The 23,867-nt window shown below is 44.1% G+C and overlaps 1 protein-coding gene across 7 annotated transcripts in view; it reads right to left on the bottom strand.

Moving 5' to 3' along the window:
- ZNF606 (zinc finger protein 606) overlaps window positions 1-23,608 on the bottom strand; it is a 28,394-nt gene extending 4,786 nt beyond the window's left edge. Inside the window, exons 1-9 of one of the 7 annotated variants that reach the window (XM_078438587.2) lie at window positions 23,141-23,608; window positions 22,630-22,972; window positions 21,947-22,053; window positions 20,613-20,669; window positions 19,989-20,077; window positions 10,810-10,936; window positions 10,001-10,096; window positions 8,280-8,346; window positions 4,570-4,668 (exon numbers count right to left, since the gene is read on the bottom strand). In XM_078438587.2, coding sequence (XP_078294713.1) covers window positions 8,306-8,346; window positions 10,001-10,096; window positions 10,810-10,936; window positions 19,989-20,077; window positions 20,613-20,669; window positions 21,947-21,977 — 441 coding nt within the window. In that variant the 5' untranslated portion in view covers window positions 21,978-22,053; window positions 22,630-22,972; window positions 23,141-23,608 and the 3' untranslated portion in view covers window positions 4,570-4,668; window positions 8,280-8,305. The other 6 variants (XM_078438582.2, XM_078438584.2, XM_078438586.2 and 3 more) reach the window with 6 other exon arrangements.
- Window positions 23,609-23,867: the final 259 nt, after the last annotated feature.

Below are 23,867 nucleotides of genomic sequence, written 5' to 3'. Positions count from 1 at the left end.
TGAGAAAAGTGGGGGGTGGAGGGGAGAAGAAAGGAGCCACCCCTTGAAGCCATCATAAGAGACACTGTGCATAGGGGAGACTCAAGCTTCAGTCACAGCAGGAAGGTTTCAAGGAAGAGCTCATGATGAAATGAGTTCCAGTTGGGCCCAGCAGAAGGTTCCAGAGTTGGGGAGTTGAACATGGGGTTAAAAAAAAAAAGGGCAATGAACTAAGCCATACATAGGTTAGAGGGTTGGAGTAAGGGAGGTGAAGGGGTGTGGGAGTCCTGAACATCCAAGGCACACTGTGCACATAACGCTGTGTGATAGATGATAGAGATGTAGGGATCCTTCCAGGAGGAAGCAGAAGTCTGGGACTTTCTCTTGACTTGTGATATGGGCTGGGCCACAAAAGGCACTTTTAGAAAAACTTTTTTAAAAGATATTAAGCTGTGTAATATAGAGTGACTTGTCAGGATGCTTGTGTAATATTGTATATGAATTATGAGATTCTTTGGAGTCACTAAATCAAAGAATCTCGGTTTGCTCAAAGTGTATTACACTGGGTATTAGAATACTCTACCCATATATTCACAGTATTACTTGACACATATTACTTTCTCTTACAGAGATAATATTGCTAATTCTATTCTAAAGATATTTGCAGAAATCACATGAGAAATGCATTCAGTTAATTTACTCCTGCAACATTTATTGGGTGACCACTATGCACTAAGCCCTGAAAGGTAAGGAATCAGATGTTACATACCTATGTGAGTTCCAGCTACAGAACACACACCCTCCCACACCAGTAGGTCACTGTTTCTCAACCAATGGGGACCCTGTAAGAACTAGATAAACCTTTTGTATCCTGGATTTCTAACCAATGTCCTTGAAGCCTATCCAAGGATTCCTGGCCCGTAATTATAGTCCTACTTTAGGGAAATAGAGGAAATATCTGTGAACAGGAGAGAAGCCACCTAAATCTGCTTATCCATCCTGCCTCCTTTCCCCTAGGAGCACTCAGAGAGACTTCCTCACTCTGATGAATTGGTGAGCTTCCTCCCCTTCTGAAGCGCCCCTACTATCAAGCAATCTTCTCATCAAGAGAAGATAAAGAAAGCATAAACACTGAATTTGAGAGAGACCTTGAGAAACAATGCTCCCATGTGCTGTAGTGTCTCTTGCTCTCTGCCCCACAAGGGCCATTCTAACCCCATCAAGAAGCATTCCTCAGCATTGCCCAAACCTCCGATTTGTCTTCCAGTCACTGTTGTGCTGTAATGCTCAGGATTGTGGGTGGTGAAATCTTAGGGAACCCAAGTACTAGAAAATGGCAGTGATTCTGACTGTCCAATCCAGACTTCATATTCCAAAGGCCGCTTAGCTCTCATGTTACCAGAAATCATTCAGGTCAGAGAGCCAGGTAACTTTATTTCTCACTGTTTAGGAATTTCTCGGTTTTTATTATCAAGTTATCTACTATAGAAAACTGAACAAAAGAAAAATTTAGGGGAAAAAAAAATCACTGGAGAGGCAGCATAACATGGTAGTTAAAAACATGACTCTAGAGCCAAACAATCTTGGTTCCATTCCTTAATAGCTGTGTGTCCTTAGGTAGGTTTCTCAACACTCTGCACGAGTTTCTCCATTTGTAAAACTGGAATAATAATAGTACCTATCTCATAGAGTTAAGGAGATTGAACAAGTTAATATTTGAAAGCATTTAAAACAAAGCCTAGCACATACGTGCTGTGTTTATAAAACTTTTTTAAAAATCTTAAATTAACAAGGTTAATTTCTCCATGGATCCTTCCAGTCCTTATCCATATACATTTTTTAGATGTTATAATAGATACGTATATACAATTTTGTGTCCTTTTCATTCCTTAACATTATGTATATCGATGCAGTGTCCACAACTGTAACTTACAGTGATTGCCTAAAACAGATTACAAGTGAATTGTCCAACAATGCAATCATGAGTAAACCATGGACACTGACACAATGGGTCATAAACTGTCAACTTTTGTTCTAACAACATCAGTCTCATACTTCTAGGTAATAATCTTTCCACCATTAGTAAAATCATTTACTAATCTTTTCTAAGGTTAATCTTGATCGACAGTAAATATCCCATTCAATACTAATTTTTTTTCTTAAATTCAGATTTAGTATTTCATATTGTGTTCCTTAAACGGCACCCACATTCTCCCTTTGTAACAGCAAAATCTGTATTTCCATAATTATGCACAAGATGTTATTATAAAGCTTCCTATCCATTATTCCAGCTTGATGCAAAACAGTGTACTTTCAGTTAAAAAACTTTTCCTAGAATAAGGTTTCCCTTAACAATGCACTGCAATCCACAAATTCAGACCTCAGTTGAGATCTCTTACTGAAAGAAGTCTTATTCCCTATATTCATGTTCCTCAAGTAGGATTCCTGGTAGGAATCAAGTAGGACCATGAGGGGATTTGAGTTTTCTTCACTGTAATTCTCTGATATTAAATAAAGGCTACATAACTGCTGAAAGCTTTGTTCTATTCTTTTCATTCATAGGTTTCTTCTAAGGAGATACTTTCTACCAAATAATAAAAAAAGTCTTTCTGAATTCTTACTAAACAATTTGCCCTCTTGATTATATTTATAGGGTTTTTTTTCAGTGTGTTACCAAATGTACAATAAAAGAAAAATCTCTTATCAATTCAATTCACAGTTTCTCTTCACTATGATTTCTCTGATGCTGAAGTAGGGCTGAGTGACCACTAAAGGCTTTTCCACAGTCATTGCATATAAAGCGTTTCTCTCCACTATGCATTCTCTGATGAATAATGAGAGAAGAATTCTTACAGAAAGCTTTCTCACAATGATTACATTTGTAGGGTTTTTCTCCAGTATGGTTTCTTAGATGTACAATAAGGGAAGAACTCTCATTAAATGCTTTCCCACATTCATTACATCTATATGGTTTCTCTCCAGTATGAGTTCTCCGATGTGCAATAAGGTGAGAGCTACAGTTAAAAGATCTTTCACATTGATTACATTTATAGGGTTTTTCACCAGTGTGAATTCTCCGATGAGCAACAAGGTGACAGCTCTGACTGAAGGATTTTCCACATTTATTACACTCATAGGGCTTTTCTCCAGTATGAGTCCTTTGATGTCTAACAAGGTGAGCCATCTGGCTGCAGGACTTCCCACATTTATTACATTCATAAGGCTTGATTCCAGAATGAATTATTTCGTGTTTAGTGAGGGCTGAGCGTTCTCTGAATGCTTTGCCACATTCCTGACAGTTATAGGGTTTCTCTCCTGTGTGAGTTCTCTGATGGGCAATAAGATGTGAGCTCCAGCTGAAGGATTTTCCACATTCAGTACATTTATATGGTTTTGCTCCAGAGTGAGTTCTTTCGTGTTTACTAAGGGCTGAGTAATCCCTGAAAGCTTTTTCACATTCATCACATTTAAAGGGCTTCTCTCCAGTATGCATTCTCATGTGGGCAATAAGATGGGAGCTCCAGCTGAAAGATTTCCCACATTCAGTACACTCAAAGGGTTTCTCTCCGGTATGAGTTCTCTGATGTCCAATAAGATGGGAGTTCCAGTTGAAAGATTTCCCACATTCATTACATACATAAGGTTTCTCTCCTGTATGAATTCTCTTATGTACAATAAGATGAGAATTCCAGCTGAAGGCTTTTCCACATTTATTACATTCATAGGGCTTTATTCCAGTGTGAGTCCGTTCATGTTTAGTAAGGGCCGAACGATTCCTAAATACTTTTCCACATTTATCACATTCATAGGGTTTCTCTCCAGTATGAGTTTTCTTATGCTGGATAAGGTAAGAGCTCCAGATGAAAGATGTTCCACATTCATTATATTCATAGGGTTTCTCTGAGGTGTATGTACTTGTATGTTGAGTAAGGAATGAGTCATACCCAAAGACTTTCTCCCATTCATTGTATTTATATGCTTTCTCTACAGTACCAATTTTTTGACGCTCCATAAATGATGAAAAATAAAAGATATTCTCATATTCTTTGTAATCATACTGGTTTTCTCCAATATGAAGTCGTGGGTGTTCATTAAACGATGGGCTCTGGTTAAAGATTTGATGGCATTCCTTACATTCATAGAGTTTTTCTCCTGTATGCATTCCCTTATGATCACCAAAATGTAGTATATGATTGAAAGATTTCACAGCATCAGTACATTTAAGAAGATTACCTCCAGTTTGCATCCTTTCAGGCTGATTAGGTTGTATGGACTGGTAGAAAGTTTTGTCATAATCATGATTTGCACAGGTAATCTTATCTGCATACATTATGGCTGAGTTACACCGCCAGCTTTCAGCATTTGTATCAGGCTTATAGAAATGTTCTATTTGAGAAACTCTCTGAGATGGAACAAAGTTTAAGCTCTGGCTACACTCTGCTCCAAGTTCACAGAATTCTGAACCTCTTTGAGATAGTACTTGCTTTTGCATGAAGACCATTTGCCTCATAGCTGTACTCTGGTTCATGTGATACATTTCCAACTGGTCTTTACATCCCAAGACTTCTAACCTGGAGAACCAAGGATCATCCCATATGTATCTTTCCAGCTTCATGCTATGGGATTGTTCTTCCTCAAAAATGCTTTGTGTTGGGATCAATGCTTTGCTTTCAAGATTTCTCATCCATTCTGAAATAATCAGAAAAAAAAGCCATGAGAGCACAGAGAAAAAATTTCCGAGAACAGAGTGGGAAAAGTGAGATTTATTGTCCGTATTATTGAAAAGGCAGGTGTGACCTTGTTTTCAAATAGATTTGTAACACAAAGATCATAACAGGGAAGAGGAGAATAGTGAAAAAAAAAAAAGTATGTGAACCAGCATAAGTGTATACTAGATCCCAATAACAACCATTTAAGTGCATTTTCCCATAGAAAAAAAGACCAGGATAAAGGTGTATGGTAAAGGAATCGAGGTCCTGGAATGGTCTAAGAGTGTTTTGCATGCTTGAGGCCTTGAAGCACACTGTGTAGCATCTCTCTAGATAGTGTGTACAAATGACATTTATGGTCATTTATGGTGAACATCTGCTTTCCTTCTGGGGGTCTGGAGCTTCAGTGGTTGCAGTCAGTTACACAGGCACTGTGTATTCAAATCTCCAATAAACACCCTGGACTCCTAGGCTCTGGCCAGCTTTCCTAGATGACATGTCATATGTGTTGTCACAACTCACTGCTGAAGGAATTAAACGTGTGTGTCCTCTGCAACTCCACTGGAAAAGGACTACTGAAAGCTTGCACTTGGTTTCCTCCAGACTTATATTCATGTGCCTTCTCCCTCTGCTGCCATTGCTTTGTACAGCATTACAAAAGTACAATGACTTTTGAGTCCTGTGCATCCTAGTGAAATCACTGAACCCAAGGGTGGCCTGGGGGATCCCTGACAAAGGGACCCAGTGAATATTATTAAGGTGAAAAAATAAGAAATAACTTGCTTACAAGATAAACAAGCAACCAGGCCTTTAACTTATGTTTAAATGATGAAAGTGTCCTAATTCACTTGTGTTTTAATATCCTGACTCCTTCCCTATTTTGACACCTGCCCCCCAAAAAGGAGGGACTGGCGTTAAGAGAAAGTATCACCAACAGAAGCTTCAAGCAAGGATCTTATCTATGTTAATATGCTGTCGCATTGTTTCATATTCCATTCAGTCAATGACACAAAATTTGTCAGCCCACAAATCACCATAGTTTAAGAACACTCCTACAGTTACAACCCTTCTAACTACAGAATGATTTGCAAAGCAATGGCACACAAGACAGACTCGAAAGGCAACACATTATGATGAAGACACAGGAGTTATAGCCTGATATAATCTGTATTTAAATTGTGGCTCCGGGCACCTGGCTGGCTCAGTCAGTAGAGCGTGCAACTCTTGATCCTGGGGTTGTGAATTCAAGCCCCACGTTGGGTGTAGAGATTACTTACAAATATAATTTTTAAAAATCTATGTATATATAAACACACACACACACACACACACACACACACACACGCACATACATTCATACATACTGGCTCTATACTATCCACAGAGGATGTTTCCAATATCTTCGCGAGATTGTGAATCCAGTGAAATGTCTGGCAAGTTCAACATATGAAAGCTATCCACCATCACTGCTGAGGTAACAGTCCTCCAACAACTGAAGGGGTCTGTCTGAGTCTCCTACTGCTGCTATAACAAATTACCACACATGCAGCAGCTTAAAATCACACAATCTTATTACTTTACAGCTTTGGAAGTCAGAAGTCCAAAATGGCTTTTACTGGGCTACAATCAGGGGAGCCTCCCTCTAGGGCAGAATCTACAGCGTGGCCTTCTCCTGCTTTTAGAAGCTGCCTGCATCCTTTGGCTTATAGCTCCTTCCTCCATCTGCAGAGCATATCACTTCATCCTCTGTTTCTGTCACCACATCTCCTCTCTGTGTCTCAGACACTCCTGCCTCACTCTTACAAGGACCTTGCAATTACCATGGTCATTCAGATAATACAAGATAATCCCTCCATCTCAAAATTTATTCACATCTGAGAAGCCCCTTTGCCATACAAAGTACCATATTCACAAGTTTAAGATGTGGACATCCTTTGGGAGGAAGGGGGTGTCATTATTTACCCTACCGCAGGGTCTAAGCCACAGATACCTTATTCGACACAGACTCTTGTCCACTTTCTCTAGGTTTTTCTTCTGTCTTCACTATACACCATTTCCTTCCTTTTACTATCCAACTCCATTACAAGAGGGGCCCTACTTTGCTCAAGATGTGGCATTTATTACTAATTTCAAGCTTAGCTCCTAGAAGTTAGGGAATGATCAATCTTCATATAGATTTTGAATCCTTCCAGTAGAAACTTTAAGAAATGGTAGCTAAGCAAATGAACAATTCTTGTCCTACTTTATAGTTGGTACTTGTAGTCTGAGTATCCAGAACCAGAGACAGGACAACAAAGTATCATCTAACCTGGGAGTTAGAACCTATGTGATGAGAGGACATAGTAAACAGTTGTCAACAATACACACAGTGTATCACTGAGCCTGAGGGGATGCAGTTGCTGGGCGGGTAGGAGGCTAGGAAAGGAGATCAGAGATTAGTACTCAACAGAAACAATCTAGGAAGGTTTCGCACAAGAGAAATGACATGAGCTCAGCTTTCAGGCTTTACTTGAATATAGACATACTGCTCCTGTACAGCACGAGCTAGTGACAAAATGAGAAAAATAACAGAAAAAAATGGATGGTCTTGAAACCTATCTAGTCAGAGTTATTTAAAAGGCTACTCGAATCACTGCAGATTTACTGACAGAGAGCTCAAAATAGAAGATTTCAGGGAGGTAGATCAAGAAAAAACACCTGAGGTAGCTAATAATAAGTAAAAATTTATTCATTAACTTGAGCTGGAATTTGGTAAGGGACCTGAGGGTGATGTTGGTAGAAGCTGAGTGACACACAACTAACATTTCAGAGGCAGAAAATCTCAGGAGCTAGAAAAACCATTACATCTTGGAGAAGAAAAGGAAGGTAAGACTTCTCAATTTCCAGCTTGGAGGACTCACAGGAGGCTGGTACCAGCGATATGCATCAAAAAGAGGACGAAACGTAATTTAGAAGGAAGAGATGAGCTTCCCGGTTCTAGCAGGATCACAGAGTTGGTTGAGGTGATTTGCAAGACAGAAGTTTAAGGATGGAGATGGTGGAACCAAACCTCAGGACGGTGGTTCAGGATAGTAACTCAGAATGGTCAGCGCCAAGAGTAGGAGAGTTAAAGCTCCTGGAATTCAGAGCCCTTGATGGAAGGTTTCAGATATGAATGGGGGCAAATGATGAGACTCCAAAAAGCCTACTTCATTAGAATGGATGGGAAGATAGCCACCTTCACAACTCAAGAACAGGCTGTTGTACGTTATTAAATTAAAAACAGCAAGATACACAACAGAATAGATTATAATCTACTTTTAGAAAGGTGAAAATAACCGTATCTCTATATGCTTTTAGCTGTGAAAGGAAACTCTGGAAACATATAATAGAAATTATTAAAACTGATTATCTGGGGCAAGATATCAGTAAAAATGGCAAAATAGGGCCTCTGAAATTTCACCATTCCATAAAAGCAACCAAAAACTGTCAGAATCAATTTCCTCAGAATTCTATACATTAACCAAAGTCCTCTGGCAGCCCAGAGAAGAGTTTATTCAAGAAAGACAGCTGAATTTTTGGAACAGTGGGCTTTGGGGCACTGTAACTTACCCTAGTCCCATCTCTGGCTCCCCGGCTCAGCAGCAGCCTTGTAAAATAACAGCCAATATTTCTGGTACTAGAGGGAACAGAACCAAGCTGGGGGTTCCCCAAAGCCTCATTCCCAAAGAATAGTCATTATTTGACCCATTTGGTGGTTGTCAGGCCCTTGAAAGGTTGTCAGGGGCTGGAAGCCTCTAGGAAGCAGGTATTTGTCAAACATTTACAGGCAGTATATTAAAAAGTCATTACCGCCTGAGACGATGGCAAATAGCTAAAGCAAACAATACGCAAAACCAAAATGATTTTTAAAAAGCCAAGGGAGAAGACGTTCTTAGGGGCTTTGAAAAGTTCTAAAACATTTCTGGGAACATAGAATACATATGATAATTAAACTGTCAAAAGCCAAAGCCTGATAGAGGATGCTGAAAGCAGCAAGAGAAAAGGTATTCATCACATCCAAGGGATCTTCATATGACCAACAGGGCATACCTGTCTGGAAACCATGGAGGTAAGAAAGAAAAATACTGCCAACCAAGAATCCTGTATCTGGCAAAACTCTCCTTCCAAAATGAGGGGGAAAGGAAAGCACTCCAAGATAAACCATCTGAGAGAGTCTGCTGCCAGCCAACCTGCCCTAAAACAAATGGAGTCCTTTGGGTGAAATGACAGGACACAGGCAGTAACTCAAAATACAGGACACCAATAAATGTAACTACATAGGTAAATATGACAAGACCGTCTAAACACATTTTTTGCTTGTAATTTTTTTTTCCTATCTGATTTAAAAGCCAAAAACAGGCACCTATGTGGTTCAGTTGGTTAAACGTCTGACTTCAGCTCAGATCATGATCTCACAGCTCTTGAGTTCAGGCCCCACACCAGAGGTCTAGAGCCTGCTTTGGATTCTGTGTCTCCCTCTCTCTCTACCCCTCCCCCAGTCACGCTCTGTCTCTCTCTCAAAAATAAAAAAGAAATTAAAAAAAAAGACAAAAACAAAGCAATAATTGTAAGTCTGTGTTGATGGACATACTATGTATAGATGTAATTTCTGACAATAACAGCATAAATGGGTGAGGATAGAAATACACAGAAGGAAAGTTTTTGTATGCTACCAAAATTAATGGTATTAACCAAAGTACATTACTATAAATTAAAATATTAATTATAATCCTCAGGGAAACCACTAAGAAAATAGCTGAAACGTTTATAATAAAAGAAAAGTGGTTACCTGTGTGTACGTGCCCTGTGGGGAGGTGGGGTAAAATAATGTGGATAACAGCAGCAAAAATAAGTGAGGTTTTTCAGCTCACACATTCTATGTAGCTCTGAATTTTTTGAACCATGTGAATACATTACCTATATAAAACCCTTAAAAAAAAAAAGAGTCTGTGGCTCCTGGCTATGAGTCTGTCACAAAAGGAAATGAACACACTAAAAAGCAGGTGAGTGAGTGAGAAATTATCTCAGAGAAAGGGACAGCAGAGAATATGAGAGGCATCAGGAGAATGGATGGAGAGGAAGGGAAACTGCAGCTCATACAATCTGCTACCTTGTTAATAGGGTGGCCACCTTTGCTCTGAATCAACAGCTACAAAAAAGTCAATACATGGGATACAGCTCCTTGGAGGAAATTGTGAATGTCTCTGAGGAAGGTAACTCCTCATGGCCTCAGCCCCTTTCTCAAACAAGGAGGGCTTGGAGGAAAGTTCCTTGCTCCCACCTGCCCTCACCTGGACAAGTGCTTTGAGGATATGCTTGTTCCACTGACCATGGTTCTTCTCCTTGCTCCAACAGAGAGATGACCTCCGGCTTGGCAATCTGATTCCCTACACATGGAGGAAAAAACACAGACTTGTGTAGCCTTGAAAATGTCCTTGCCTGTTCTTCCCTGACTTATCATTTGGGCAGAATAAGCATACTTTATGCTTTATAAGCATTAGGAATTTTGTTCTTGAACCTCAGGAGGGCTCAAGATCATCTCAGCCCTTTTGAGACCCTCATGAGCTCTTTTTTATTTATTTTTTATTTTATTTATTGAGTGTTATTGGTCAGTGGTGGTGTTATGCGTTGCTAATTTTTAAAACTGAGATGTAGGGGCGCCTGGGTGGCTCAGTCGGTTGGGCGGCCGACTTCGGCTCAGGTCATGATCTCGCAGTCCGTGAGTTCGAGCCCCGCGTCGGGCTCTGTGCTGACAGCTCAGAGCCTGGAGCCTGTTTCAGATTCTGTGTCTCCCTCTCTCGCTGACCCTCCCCTGTTCATGCTCTGTCTCTCTCTGTCTCAAAAATAAATAAAAACGTTAAAAAAAAATTTTAAAAAAAATAAAACTGAGATGTAATTGACACAGAACATTATATCAGTTTCAGGTGTACATGTTTCAATATTTGTATACATTGTGAAATTATCATTTAGTGTTATTATCCTAACACTAAATCTAGTTAACATATATTACCAATAGTTACAGCCTGTGAGCTCTTAAACACAGAGAACCAGAAGGTATTGCATGGAAACACCTTCATTTACTCAGGCAGCACCACCTTACCCACAGAGAGCAGATGCCCATAGGTCTCCAGCATCACGTCACGGTACAGGGTCCTCTGAATAGAGTCCAACTGCCCCCACTCCTCTTGGGTGAAGTCCACAGCCACGTCCTTGAAGGTCACTGGTTCCTAAAAGAGCACAGATGTTCCTCCTCAGCCTGCAGCCACATCCTCTAATGTTTTCTGGGGATGGAGTGAGGCTGACCGCACTGGGGAGGAGACAGGATATAGAATTATCCATATAGTAGGATATGTTCACTACTATAACTGATTTGTCAGGTCCCACTGGGAGCCACCTAAGGGCCCCCTATTTGGGATACTCTTAGGAAATTAGGTATCTAGGCCCATGATAACCACAACAAAAATGAATAGGTCTCTCTTAAGGCTCTTACCCAGTTCTAGTAATACTGGCTAGTATGGATAGGACTCCCACCAGGCCAGTGGCCCCCTTCTCTAGAGATAAAGATACTCAAGTCCAGGATCAGGGAGGAAACAGACTACAAGCACTGCCTGCAGGCTAAACAGGTTGGAGTCTTTGCTCAACATGTGGATCTAGTACCTGGAAGGGTGATATTAAATATTCACAGACTGTCTTCCTAGGGACTATACGGAGGTTTCCATTCCCAGATCATCTCTGTCCCAAGGACTGGAGCTAAGAGTATGATAGCTTTGAGCAGAGCAGCCCAAGCCAGAGAATCAGGTACGGTTGCTGTCAAAAAACCCTTGAGTTTTGGGACACCTGGGTGGCTCACTCGGTTAAATCCGACTTCGGCTCAGGTCATGATCTCACGGTCCGTGAGTTCCAGCACCGCATCCAGCTCTGTGCTGACAGCTCAGAGCCTGGAGCCTTCTTCAGATTCTTTATCTCCTTCTCTCTCTGCCCCTTCCCTGCTCACACTGTCTCTCTCAAAAATAAATAAACATTAAAAATTTAAAGAAAAAAAACCAACCTTGAGCTTTAAAATGTTCCAACTGATGTTTTTAGGAAAAATAGAACCAGGAATGCTCAACTGGAAACATAGAGGGGAAGATGATTATAACCTTTTGCAATGAACGCATCACTTGGCTCACAGTGCTCTTAAGCACTCAGTGTCAGCTTCAGTTATCTGGGCACTTCCAGGGTGGAGTGGGAGCGTGCTTTCCCTTGTGGTGGTGGTGGAGTGAGCTGTCCATCAGGGGTGGTATACTACAATTCCCACAGGCCCTGATAGCTTCTAGGTCCTCCCCTCCATCTTGTAACCAGCTTTCTGGTCCACCTCCGTGTCAGCGAATTTCCACACTGAGCCTCCTGTGAACTTCTCCCCACGCCTTCATGGCCCGCTATGTTACTGCTTCCCCCATACAGCCCTTCTCACGCCCTTCTTTTCTGTCCCTGCCGGTCAAGGCTCACAAATTGAGCTCGGTATCTCTGATCAGGTTCACCCTCATGGCTGGTCTTCAATGTAACAACTTTTACTCTGTCGATCCCAACTGTTCCCCCTCCACCAAATAATGCTTAGCTTAAAACACAGAACTGATTCTGCTGCAGTAATTCCCTTACTCTGAAAAGCACTTAAAACTGCAGAGCAAAACTTCCTAGTGCAACTATCCCTAACCTTGGACTCATCAAGCCAATACCTTGGCTTTCTTCTACAGATCTGCCTAGGGCCTCAGTTTCCTTGCTGGGTGATGCTTCTATGTTTTTAAGTAATATAAACTTTTTAATATAAGTGTAACATTCGGACAGTGAAGTGCACAAAGCCCAAGTGAGCTGAAATAATAAGCTCAGTGTACTTTCACAGAGCAATCACACCCAATCACACGCAGCTGGGAGGCCATGCTTTCTCACCAGGGTGCTCTTGGTGTGCTCCCTCATGCCACCTGACTCCCACAGAGGGTGGCATCTACTTGATGGCTTCAGTTCAGCTACACTTAACAAGCTTCAAACCCACACCCTAGCAGCTGTTAAGCTGGTGAACCGAGTCACAAGTTAACCTCCCACCCCTCCCAAGACCCCAATGGAATCCCTATACGCACCTAAGGAATAAAAGAACTACATCTAACAGACACTGCAGGGAGCGATTCTGCAACCTTTAATCAAATAGTCGACATTGGCAACGATCATCAGGAACTGCCACATCACACATGGAAGGCAGACACGGAACGTGTCTGAATAACATGAAGAATAATGGAGGGGCGGCTATAGTTAGCCTAATCCATCGCATCTTCCGAAAATGGGACGATCAGACGTCCTGTACCCACTAATGCAACAGAGCAGAAAGGACCCAGCACCTCCTATGGTGTACTCTCACCAAAAATATGGGACCTGAATCTACTCATCCCTCTAGTCCAATTATCAGCTTATGGAAGGCAAAGGGATGGAGGAACTCACCCAATGTCATCAAGAGGGCAAAATCAGGCAACCAACAAGAAAGTGACCTGGTTTCTTCAGCATATTAAGCACACAGTGTGTGGTCCTCGTTTGGATCCTGATTTGAACCAAATGTAAAACATATTTTGGGGACAATTGGAAAAAACTGAACATTGCCGGGTATTAACTAATAACAGGGACTTACTGTCGTTAATTTTGTTGGGTGTGAAAAGATAAAGTTATTATTTTCTAAAAAGGATGTTATCTCTTAGAAATTACACAGAAGTGTTGATAAGCAAAATGACAGAATATCTGAAATTTGCTTTAAAATATTCCAGTTTTTGTGTCAGGATAGAGAAAAAGGCACAAAGCTAAAAGCTGACAGTTGAAGTTATTGAACATGGGTGTTTGTAATAACACCCCTCACCAAGACATGGCAACATCCTAAATCCCAGAACCTATAACCATTATGTTAAAGGGGCTCTGCAGAAATGTGATTACATTAAGGATACTGATTTGGGGAGATTATCTTGGATCATCTAGGTGGGCTCAATGTAATCACAAGGAGGAAGGAGGAGGGTCTGAGTAAAAGGAGACATGATGTTGGATCAAGGCATCCTGAAGATGGAGGGTGGGGACCACAGGCCAAGAAATTAGGGTAACCTCCAGAAGCTGGGAAAAGCAAGGAAGCAGATTCTCCCCTGTAGCCTCCAGAAGGAACACGGCCTTACAGACCCATTTTTTTTTTTTTTCTTGTCTTTGAAAAATGTTGCTATTTATTGACATCTGAAGGGGAGAGAGAAGACATAACAATATGTCAAAGAAGTGGTATCAATGAGAACACAGAACTGGCTGACTGCCAAGAGCCTACAAACCCATTTTAAACTTCTGAGCTCTAGAACAAGACAGTAAATTCATATTATTCTAAGACATTAAGTTTGTAGTAATTTGTTACAATGCTAACAGGAACTAACACAAGGTCCAGATTCCACTTTAGGGTTTAAATATCTCCTAAATAAAGTTTGAGAAAGAGAAACATCCCAGCCAGTGAAAAGAAGAGGCCATTGGCACGTGTTGTTCCACACGTTCTTGCAAGATGGGGAACAGATGAAAGAGTAGCAGACCAAGGAAACAAAGCAGAGGGAATCCCAGCCCCCACACATTAGAAGGGCTACGGTGGAAGAAGTTCCCAGGAGAGGCTTGGGGCTCTGAGCTTAAACGATTAAGTCAGGAGTGAGAGGCAGGCTGAAAACAGGTGACAAGGCAAGTCGGTACTCAGGACAGCTTTGCTAGCTATCCCAGCTCCCAACCAGCCACCTGTGGGCAGCACCACCACCAAATGCCCTGCACTTACACTCGGGTAACACTGCCTTGACCCTGCTCAGACACAGGAGTGCATGAGGTTCTCCAGCTGCTCGGGTGACCAACAACCCCAGAGTTGAAACCTCAACAATGTGGGGTAGGAGGTCTGTGGCCTGACAGCCAGCTGCATGCCCGGAAACACAACCAACCCGAGGATCCTGGCCCAAGCAGGTCCATGGAGCTTAGAGTGAGATTCGTTGGGAGGGAGACAGACAGACGGACACACACACAGGAAGGCCAATCAGGAACCAAACCTACTCAGCCACAGGAAAGCAGAACACTCAAACACAGCTTCACAGCTCTTCCCTGGTAAGCACAGGAGACCACAAGAGCCCTGGATACGCTAGGAACATGTGCAGCACAGGCGGGGAGACCAAACACAGAAGCCAAAAGTACACAGAATACTGGCAATATCTACAATCCTACTTTCAATGAACTGCAATCCCAATTCTCTGATTGGAGGGATTTCAGTATAAAACAGGATGACACAAGAGGGGCTCTGAAAGAACAAGAATTTATTAAATGTGAACACACAGCGGGGCGCCTGGGTGGCTCAGTCGGTTGAGCGTCCGACTTCGGCTCAGGTCATGATCTCATGGTCCGTGAGTTCAAGCCCCGCGTCGGGCTCTGTGCTGACCGCTCAGAGCCTGGAGCCTGTTTCAGATTCTGTGTCTCCCTCTCTCTGACCCTCCCCCGTTCATGCTCTGTCTCTGTCTCAAAAATGAATAAAATGTTAAAAAAAAAAACAACTGTGAACACACAGCAATTGCTTCAGGAGGCCCACCATGTAAGAGAAGACCTCAGAAACAACCTAAAGGAACAGAATTTTTTTTTTTTTTAATATGTGAATTCTTTAAACAAGAAACAAAAACACTAGCTATAAACAAATACAGATACGGGAAACATGGGACTGACAAAGAACACCACAAAGTTAAGACAAGCTACAGACTGGGAGAAGACAATTCACACATGGCAAAGAACCAGGATCCACAATGCATATAAAATGCCTACGTATCAACAGGTCAGAGTCTACACAGAGGTAGGAGTGGGAGAGAGACAGAGAAGAAATCCAGATGACCAGTAACAATATGTAAAGATACACAACCTTGCTAGCAATCAAGGAATCTACCATTGAATCTACCACACAATCTACCATTTTGGTCTTGAGCTATGCAAAAATTAAAAGACCCGACACTGCCACTCAGCAGCAGAGATGCAGGGAGACAGGCTCTCTTCCATGGCAGTGAGAACGAGAGGAGGCCCTTTCCAAGAGCCACGGGGCAGCGCTGGTCATACTGCAAACGTGCACCCTAAAACTCAGCATACTTCTGCTTTGAGGGGTACGTCTAGATAAACATTTAGATGTATGCACAAAATGATATTACAAGAAGGTCCACACAGCTTTTCCTGGAATAGTAAAAATGGGGGGGGGGGGGGGGGAGGGGCTTCTACGCCCATCTGTAAAAGGGATGAACAGAGGGCAAAAGGAAGGAACTTATCACATGGATGGATCTCAAAGTTGACCTTGAATAAGCAAAGAAAGGTATAGAAAAGCTATGGGTAGGAAAAGCATGCAACTCTTGATCTCGGGGTTGGGAGTTTGAGCCCCACACTGGGGTATAGAGATGACTTAGGGAAAAAAAAAACTTAAAAAGAATTAGACTACTATCTATGTGATGTCTATATAAATAGCTTATTATCTACATATGAGTAAGACAATTAATTAGCTGTGTACACACCATAAGCAGCTATTCTGGGTAAACATGGGAAGAGAATGTGACTGGGGAAAACTAAGCAAATATTACAAAACATTAACAACTTCATTCTGAGTAATGGAGACCATATTTGATTGCTTTCCATACTTTTCTGTGCTTATGGGATTTGTCAAAATAAAACTTTGAATAAGTAAAAAGAAATATTTCCAGATTTGTAGATGTTATCAAAGGGGAAGGAACTCACGTGCTGCCAAAGGGGAAGAAAAAAAGATGCCCAGCTGAGTATGTCCCCATGTTGGGGTCCACACTTCATGGAGGCCTTGAAGAGGCAGAAAAGGCAAAACCAGGGGCACCTGAATGGCTCAGTCAGTTAAGCGTCCGACTTCGGCTCAGGTCATTCATGATCTCATGGTTCGTGAGCTTGAGCCCCACGTCGGGCTCTGGGCTGACAGCTCAGAGCCTGGAGCCCGCTTCAGATTCTGTGTCTCCCTGTCTGCCCCTCCACTGCTTGCACTCTGTCTCTCCCATTGTCTCAAAAATAAGTAAACATTAAAAACAAATTAAAAAAAAAAAAATCCAAAACCAAGACTAGAAGTGAAACAGAAAGAGCAGATGGAGGTCTCGCACCCAGTCTCACCACTGTGGATTAGAGGGACCCTAGAAGCTAGCACAGGAAGGAGCGAGCCGTTCCATTCCCAGGTTACCCTTACGTGAGGTTGCACTTTACAAACATCTGCTAGGGTAACTCGCAAATGTCCCACCTAAATTTCCTGTAGTCATTCTTGCAATTTCACTTTGTTCATACGCATGAGCGCTTACCAGGGCTCCCGACGGCACTTTACGGAACCCGACCGTACATCTACATCATGGGAAGGTTTGAGAGAAGATGTAAGGGTGCCGAGGGAAGATGTAAAATCAGCTCCTGCATTATATCATGGACAGCTGGCCCATTCACGAAATCTGGGGAAATTCAGATGGGTTCTTTGGCAACTTTAGAATTTCATTAGTATTTTCAGTAAGTTTTTTGCAGAGAAGGAAAACAACTACGTGCACATCCTCAGACCAGCCAGGGATGGGTACAGAGTATTACTGTTATTTACGTGCACACTTATCATGCACAAATCATCGGCGGATTGTTACAGACAGGTTGGAGAGTTTCCATATCTGAGGAGGCTGGCTGGAGTTTTTTAAATGGGGTATCATCATTTTCCCTATTCTTCAAAATAATGGGATCTGGGCTCCCACTAGTTGAAACTTTGCTATGCAACATGTTCTCCAAAATGGACTATTCAGATAACAAGGGATGACAGCATTTGATGTTTTCACCAGATGAATGCTTTATTTCAGTATTTAACTTGGAGGGAACAGTGGAGGGAAATGGGGCTCTCATTAGTGTTCCTGAAGACCTCGCTTAGTACAAAACTCACAGGATTCAAGTCTTGAATCTCCCACAGGGAAAAATTTGAAGTGAGTGTGGGGAGGGGCCAGGAGCATGTTCTCAGAAATCACAACTCTTCAGACACTGGAGGGTGTTGTTATTTTAATTCTCCATTTTATTTTCTCAGCATTAACCCTAATAATTCTCAGGAACCCTCACATAGATTAACAGCAGGGTGCAGCCCAGTGGTTATTAAGACTTCTTCACAGCATTTTATTACAACTAACTTTTGTTCCCAAGCGACTGATTCAGGGCCCATCTTTCAGCCTTGCCTCATTGCCGATTCTTTTACAGAATCTGAAAATGACTATATAACATATCAGCCATGAACATCAAAGCTGCCCGAGTTCTGATGCCAGACAACCACCACTCTGCACCACGTGGTTCAGGCCCTCTGCTCCCCGGGACAGCCGTGCTGCCACGTGAGGACAGCATACTTGCGATGCACTTCACCAGTCAGCTTTGAAACCATGGGAAATTTCATCACATATTTTTAATTTGGGGGGGAGGCATTAAGTTACGTAGAGACGTTATTAATAATTTTATACCTCAGTACATTTGTTTGATCCATTATTTAAACTTAGCAAATAAAACCTAAATATGGTAACAAAACTATTTTTCTTCATTTTTCATAGTAGGGAGCCAATAGTAAATGTAAATTTCATGAATCAGGATGAAAATCTCATTTAGAAATATGGAGACAACCCTAAGGAACCAAAAACAGTAAGTTAAAAATGGCTGCCTCTGAATCATATAAATAAATAAAATACTGATATGTACTGCAACATAAATGATCCTTAAAAATATGCTAAGTGATAGAAACCAAACGCAAAAGGTCATATATCATATGATCCCCTTTATGTGAAATGTCCAGGAGAGACAAACACATAAAGAAAGTACACGAGTCGTTGCCAGGGGTCGAAGGTGGTAGGAACAGGGAGTGACTGCTAATGGGTATAGAATTTCTTTTGGGGATGAAAAATGTTCTAGAAGCAGAACCAGAAATAGATACTGGTTGGTAATAGTTGCATAATTCTGTGAATATACAAAAACCCACAGAACTATACGCTTTTATGGTATTTGAATATTTTAATAAAGTCATTAAAACAATTGGTTTTTCTTAAGTGGGTGTCTCTAATGAAGAGGCTGGGCAGGAGAAAAAGGAGTGGACATCTTTCCAGTATCATCAACTCTGCTGTCCTATTTCCTGCCACCTCTTCCATATCATGTCTCCTGTCATATTCCTCTCAGGACCCATCCTCACATGCTAATAGTCTCAAAGTTACCCTGCATCAACTCCCTTACACCTCTTAAGGTCTTGCTCCCAGGCCCTGGTCACACTGACACCTGAAATGCCAACCTGCTTCCCACGACCCCGTTCCCCCCCACACTCCTGCCAGGGACACCCTTCCAGCCACATTTTAGACAATGGCACCTCCTGCTCACTGCACTTAGGAAGCTCTTTATTACCACCAGAATGGAGCCCTGGCTCCACAGTAGGCATTCAGGGCCTGGTTAGGTTCATCCTGGCCTCTGCATCCTCAATTCTAACTAGGGTCATCCTTCACCCAGACGCCGGTCGTGCGGTGCCCCCACCCTCACCCAACACACACAGGCAGGGTCACAAAAGGCCAGGCCCCTGCAGCCCCCTTAACCTCTTGGTGCAAGTGCATCATGTCTCCCGGGCAGCGTCCCTCCCCACAGCGGAAGGACTCCAGCTGCTCTGTGCCCCAGTGACTTTATGCAGACTGTCTCCCACTTCTCGAGGCCTTAGTTGGGCTCAGCCTCTCCAAGGCTTGGGGCCTCCCTAAGCATCTCAGGCCCATGTCCTGAACCACAGGTGTGGCACCAGCAGGCCATGAGGCCTCAGTAGCTGACTGAACCACCTTGGGAAAGGGGACTGAGAATTCCTCGGGACCAGGGCTTGGACTTATCCATGTTCTCTGCCCAGCAAGCACAGAGCTCACAGGACAGCATCAACCCAATATGGCACTGAATACATGAGGTAAGGTGGGAGGAGAAAAGGGGGCTGCTGCCGGCCAAAGGGGCTGCCCCTCGTCCACCAAAACAACACACGGCATTGCCAGGGCTCAGTTCTGTGAACAGGTTGGTCGATAATGTGGTTCCATGTCACAGAAAACTGTTTGAATTCTCCCTGTCTGTGCTCTGAAAGCAATTAACTTCTGGCCGACTCTTTCTTTAGGCGAAGTCTAGCTGCTATAAACTTATGAACACAAAGACTAGGATGCTGGGGGACAACCTGGACACCCCAGGGTACAGGACAGCCCTTCAGGAAAAAGCAGATGCCTGACTCACCTGGACCTGGGCTGTCGGGAGCCCAGTGACCCTCCTCTCCTCCTTGGGGCTCTCTTCCACAGGCCAGGCAGAGTCCTGAGGACACAGAGCTGGGGAGGAAAACAAAGTCACGGAGGCAGCTCTCCCCACCGGAAGTATGCCGACGAGTCCTTCCTGGTCAGGGTGACGGCGGGGGCAGGGAGTGTGCTGAGGGAGAGCTAGTTCCTAGCCGTGTCCATTGGGCAAAGAAAGAGACTCCTCATTTTATAGATGAAGGAAATGGGGCTCCGAGAAGAGAAGTAATGTTCCTAAACATGAGTCCTGCACTGGCCCCCTTTGCTCAGAAGCACCATCTCTGAGAAGTAGTACCAGTTCACATCCTTTCTGGGCCCGAGCTGTAAATGGCCACACACTTATTCTCATGCACCCTTCTCCTGGAGGTGTCACCATCACTCTATCACCCAATGGAATGTTCTGATCCGTCCCTGTTCCAGCTCTGCACAGAGAGACCTGGACCAGAACCCCCCCTGCCCTAAATCCCCACCTGGCTCCCCAGCTCCAATCCCTGGCCACGGCAGGTCACTGCTGGAAGAAGCATGACACAGCAGCAAACATGGCCAATGGGGACACAGGCTTTTGACTCACCCCAGGAGGTCCACGGGTCAACAGCCGCCATTCCCCAGGACTGGTCCGTAAGGACACCTGCACCAGATCAGGTTGGGACAAGTAAAGAAAAGCCACTGTGACAACAATCCCAGTGACTAAAGGCAACAAAATAGAAAAGCAGATCTGTCTCACTAATGGGTGTAACGAAGTTCCATAAACAGAGCCCAAGGCATGTAACAAAATCCAACATAACAAGCTAGATTTATACTAGAAATACACAGGTAAGTCACTACCCAAAAATCTGACATGATATAGCCAAGAAGAATCAAGAATAGAATCACTTGGCGGCATCTGGGTGGCTCAGTCGGTTGAGTGTCCAACTTTGGCTCAGGGCATGATCTCACTGCTCTTGAGTTCAAGCCCTGCATTTGGCTCTGTAGTGACGGCTCAGAGCCTGGGCCTGCTTAGGATTCTGTGTCTCCCTCTCTCTCTGCCCCTCCCCTGCTCATGCTCTCTCTCAAAAATAAACATTAAAAAAAATTTTTTTAATAATAAAAATGATAATAATAGAATAGAATCACTTGAATGGCTGAAGAGGTATCTGATAAAATGTTTAAGGTTACCCAATGTTAAAAATAATCTAAGTAGAGGGGCGCCTGGGTGGCTCAGTCAGTTAAGCATCTGACCACTCAGGTCATGATCTCACCATTAGGGGGTTGGAGCCCTGCATCCGGCTCTGAGCTGACAGCTCAGAGCCTGGAGCCTGCTTTGGATTCTGTGTCTCCCTCTCTCTCTGCCCCTTCCCCGCTGGCACTGTGTGTGTCTCTCTCTCTCAAAAATGAATAAACATGAAAAAATAATTAATTAAAAAAATATATAAAATAAAAATAATAATCTAAGTAGTAAGATACTCCCTTGATGTCTTTAGTGATAAATACATGAAACCTCACTTAAAGATAACACATCACTGACATCACGCTATTTAACATTGTTCTTAAATTACATGCCACTGCTACATAAATGAGAAACAACACTAAAGGTAAAAAATACGGCAATGATAGAGAAATTCTGATTGTATGTATATCTGTCTTCTAAGCAATCCCACAAATCAGTAGAAAATGTCTTAGAACCACTAACACATCTTAAGACTATAGATATACAAAATAACACTGTCTTTTACACTAACCACTTTCCTTTTTCACCAACAACCAAGTTGTCTTTTTTTTTTTTAATCTCACTCAGTTCTAATTCTATACCAAGACAGAGAGACTCCCTCCAATCCCCCAAAACTCTCAGTCCCTCCCTAGCTCTGACCCCTGGCTGCAGCAGGTTCACCACTGAGGAGGCCCGGAAGACACAGAGTTGGGACTTACCCCAGGAGGCCCATGGATTGACAGCTGCCATCCCACAGGATCAATCCACCAGGTGCCTGGCCAAAAGCACTGGATTAAGGTGATTCACAGACAATTGCAATACCAACCTAATGACAAAAATGGAAAAGACAAAACTGGTCCTTTGTCACAGAAGAGCCAGTGGGAACAAAGAACACAGCCCATCCAAGGAAGCAACAAAAGACTTGCAGGGAGCATTGTAAGAAAACAGAATTTACGTGTCAAAAACAACAGAATTCCAGGACATAAATGAAGAGTGACTTGAATAAGCTGAAAAAAAGACCACACTCCAGACTGAGAGGGTATAAATTTGTCAGTGGTTGTTAAGAGACAGTCAGTGACAACCTCGAGGTTATTTTTTGGTTGATTTGACAAAAACTACTGTAAAATCCACCTGCACATCCCCCCCCCCCCCCCCAAGAAATCAATGGTTGCCTAGAGCTGGGCGGGGAGGGAGAGATGCGGAGTGACCACTTAATGGTGCGGGTGGTTTCTTATAGGAGGTGATGAAAATGTTCTGTTAGATAGTAGTTATTATTGCACAACTTTCTGAATATACAACAAAAACCAGTGAACTGTACTCTAAAATGATTTTCTGTTATGCAACCTTTATCTAAAAGGGAGGAAGGGAGGAGGGAAACAAGAACTCAACCGGCAAGACCTACCGGGCCCAAGTCTGTCCGTTTCCTGATGTGGAGCCCAGACCACAAAGTCCGTCGGTTCCAAGTCTTTGTGCAAGTCCCGAGACCTCTCGAGGGTACGAGGGCCAACTGTCAGAGCTCTGCGGATTCCTGGGAGTGAGTATAAAGCACCAGGACGCCTGCTGGCCCCAGGAACACCGGGATCTGCGCCAAAACTCAAAGTAGGCAAACGATTCCGCACCGCTGTTTGCAACCTAACCAAGTCCGCCGTCACTGCACGGTGAAGAGAATCGGGGATTGTCCCCCTCCCACGGTCGCCGTCGTCCCTCGGCGCCTTAGCTGAACCCGCGCGGACGAGAAACACCCGCTGGGGAAAGAAAGGTGTTTATTATTCCCTTTAACGGCCTCAGAGGCGCCGCATCACCTGCTGCCTGGCCTCCCGCCCGATCTCTTATGCACCACCGGAGGCGGAGGCGATGCTCGGGAGCCCGCACCCGCGAGCGGCCGGCCTTACCTGGTTCGCGGCCGGCCTTACCTGGTTCCCACCCCTGCGGGCCGGTCCCCGCGGCTCGAGGCAAGCGACTTAGCAAGCTTGGGATCGCTTCGCCGCTTCGCTTCGGGCTTTTGTTCCGCTCCAAGGTTCGGCCTGGCGGTACGCTTGGGATCTTCACGCGCGGCGGGGCAGACAAAGGCGCGCTGAGCCGACGGCTGCTACCCAGCGCCAGGCCCGACGTGCAGGGCTCACCGGGGCCCGCCCAGCCGGCCCAGCGCGGCCGCGAGCCCCGAGGCGGGAGGCGGGAGGGTCGCAGAACCAAAGGAAACAGGGGCGCGAAGCCGACGCGGAAGGGGCAGGCGCGGAATCCGCGCCGGCCCCGACTGCAGGCGCCGGGTCTTCGCGCTTGTTCTCCCAACCTCCTGGCTCCCACGGCGGCAACGGCGGCGACCCCACCGCCTGGGCGACCGCCTCACCTCGGCGGCGGACAATGGCGGCCGCTCCCCCGGCGTCGACCAGGACGCGTCGCGCGGACTGCCGGGAGTTGTAGTTCTGGGCAGTGGGCTTCCGGTTGGTCCGGAAGCGTCGCCATGGCACGTACTCCGAGCAACTCTGCCGCGAGTCCGGCCACCGCGGCCCCTGGGGCTTACGTCGGCGGCTGGTATCACAGCCGCCGGCGAGCCGACGGTACTGTCCGGGGCCTAGACGGCCCTCCCCGCCGCCGCTGCCCATCTTGGAAAGGCTTGGGTAGATCGCGGCCCCGCGAGCC

This window comes from Panthera onca, chromosome E2, assembly GCF_046562875.1.
Source record: "Panthera onca isolate mPanOnc1 chromosome E2, mPanOnc1 haplotype 2, whole genome shotgun sequence".
In the NCBI taxonomy this organism is placed as follows: Eukaryota; Metazoa; Chordata; class Mammalia; order Carnivora; family Felidae; genus Panthera; species Panthera onca.
The sequence above is the reverse complement of the archived record's forward strand: the minus strand, read 5'-3'. Positions and strand labels throughout refer to the sequence as shown.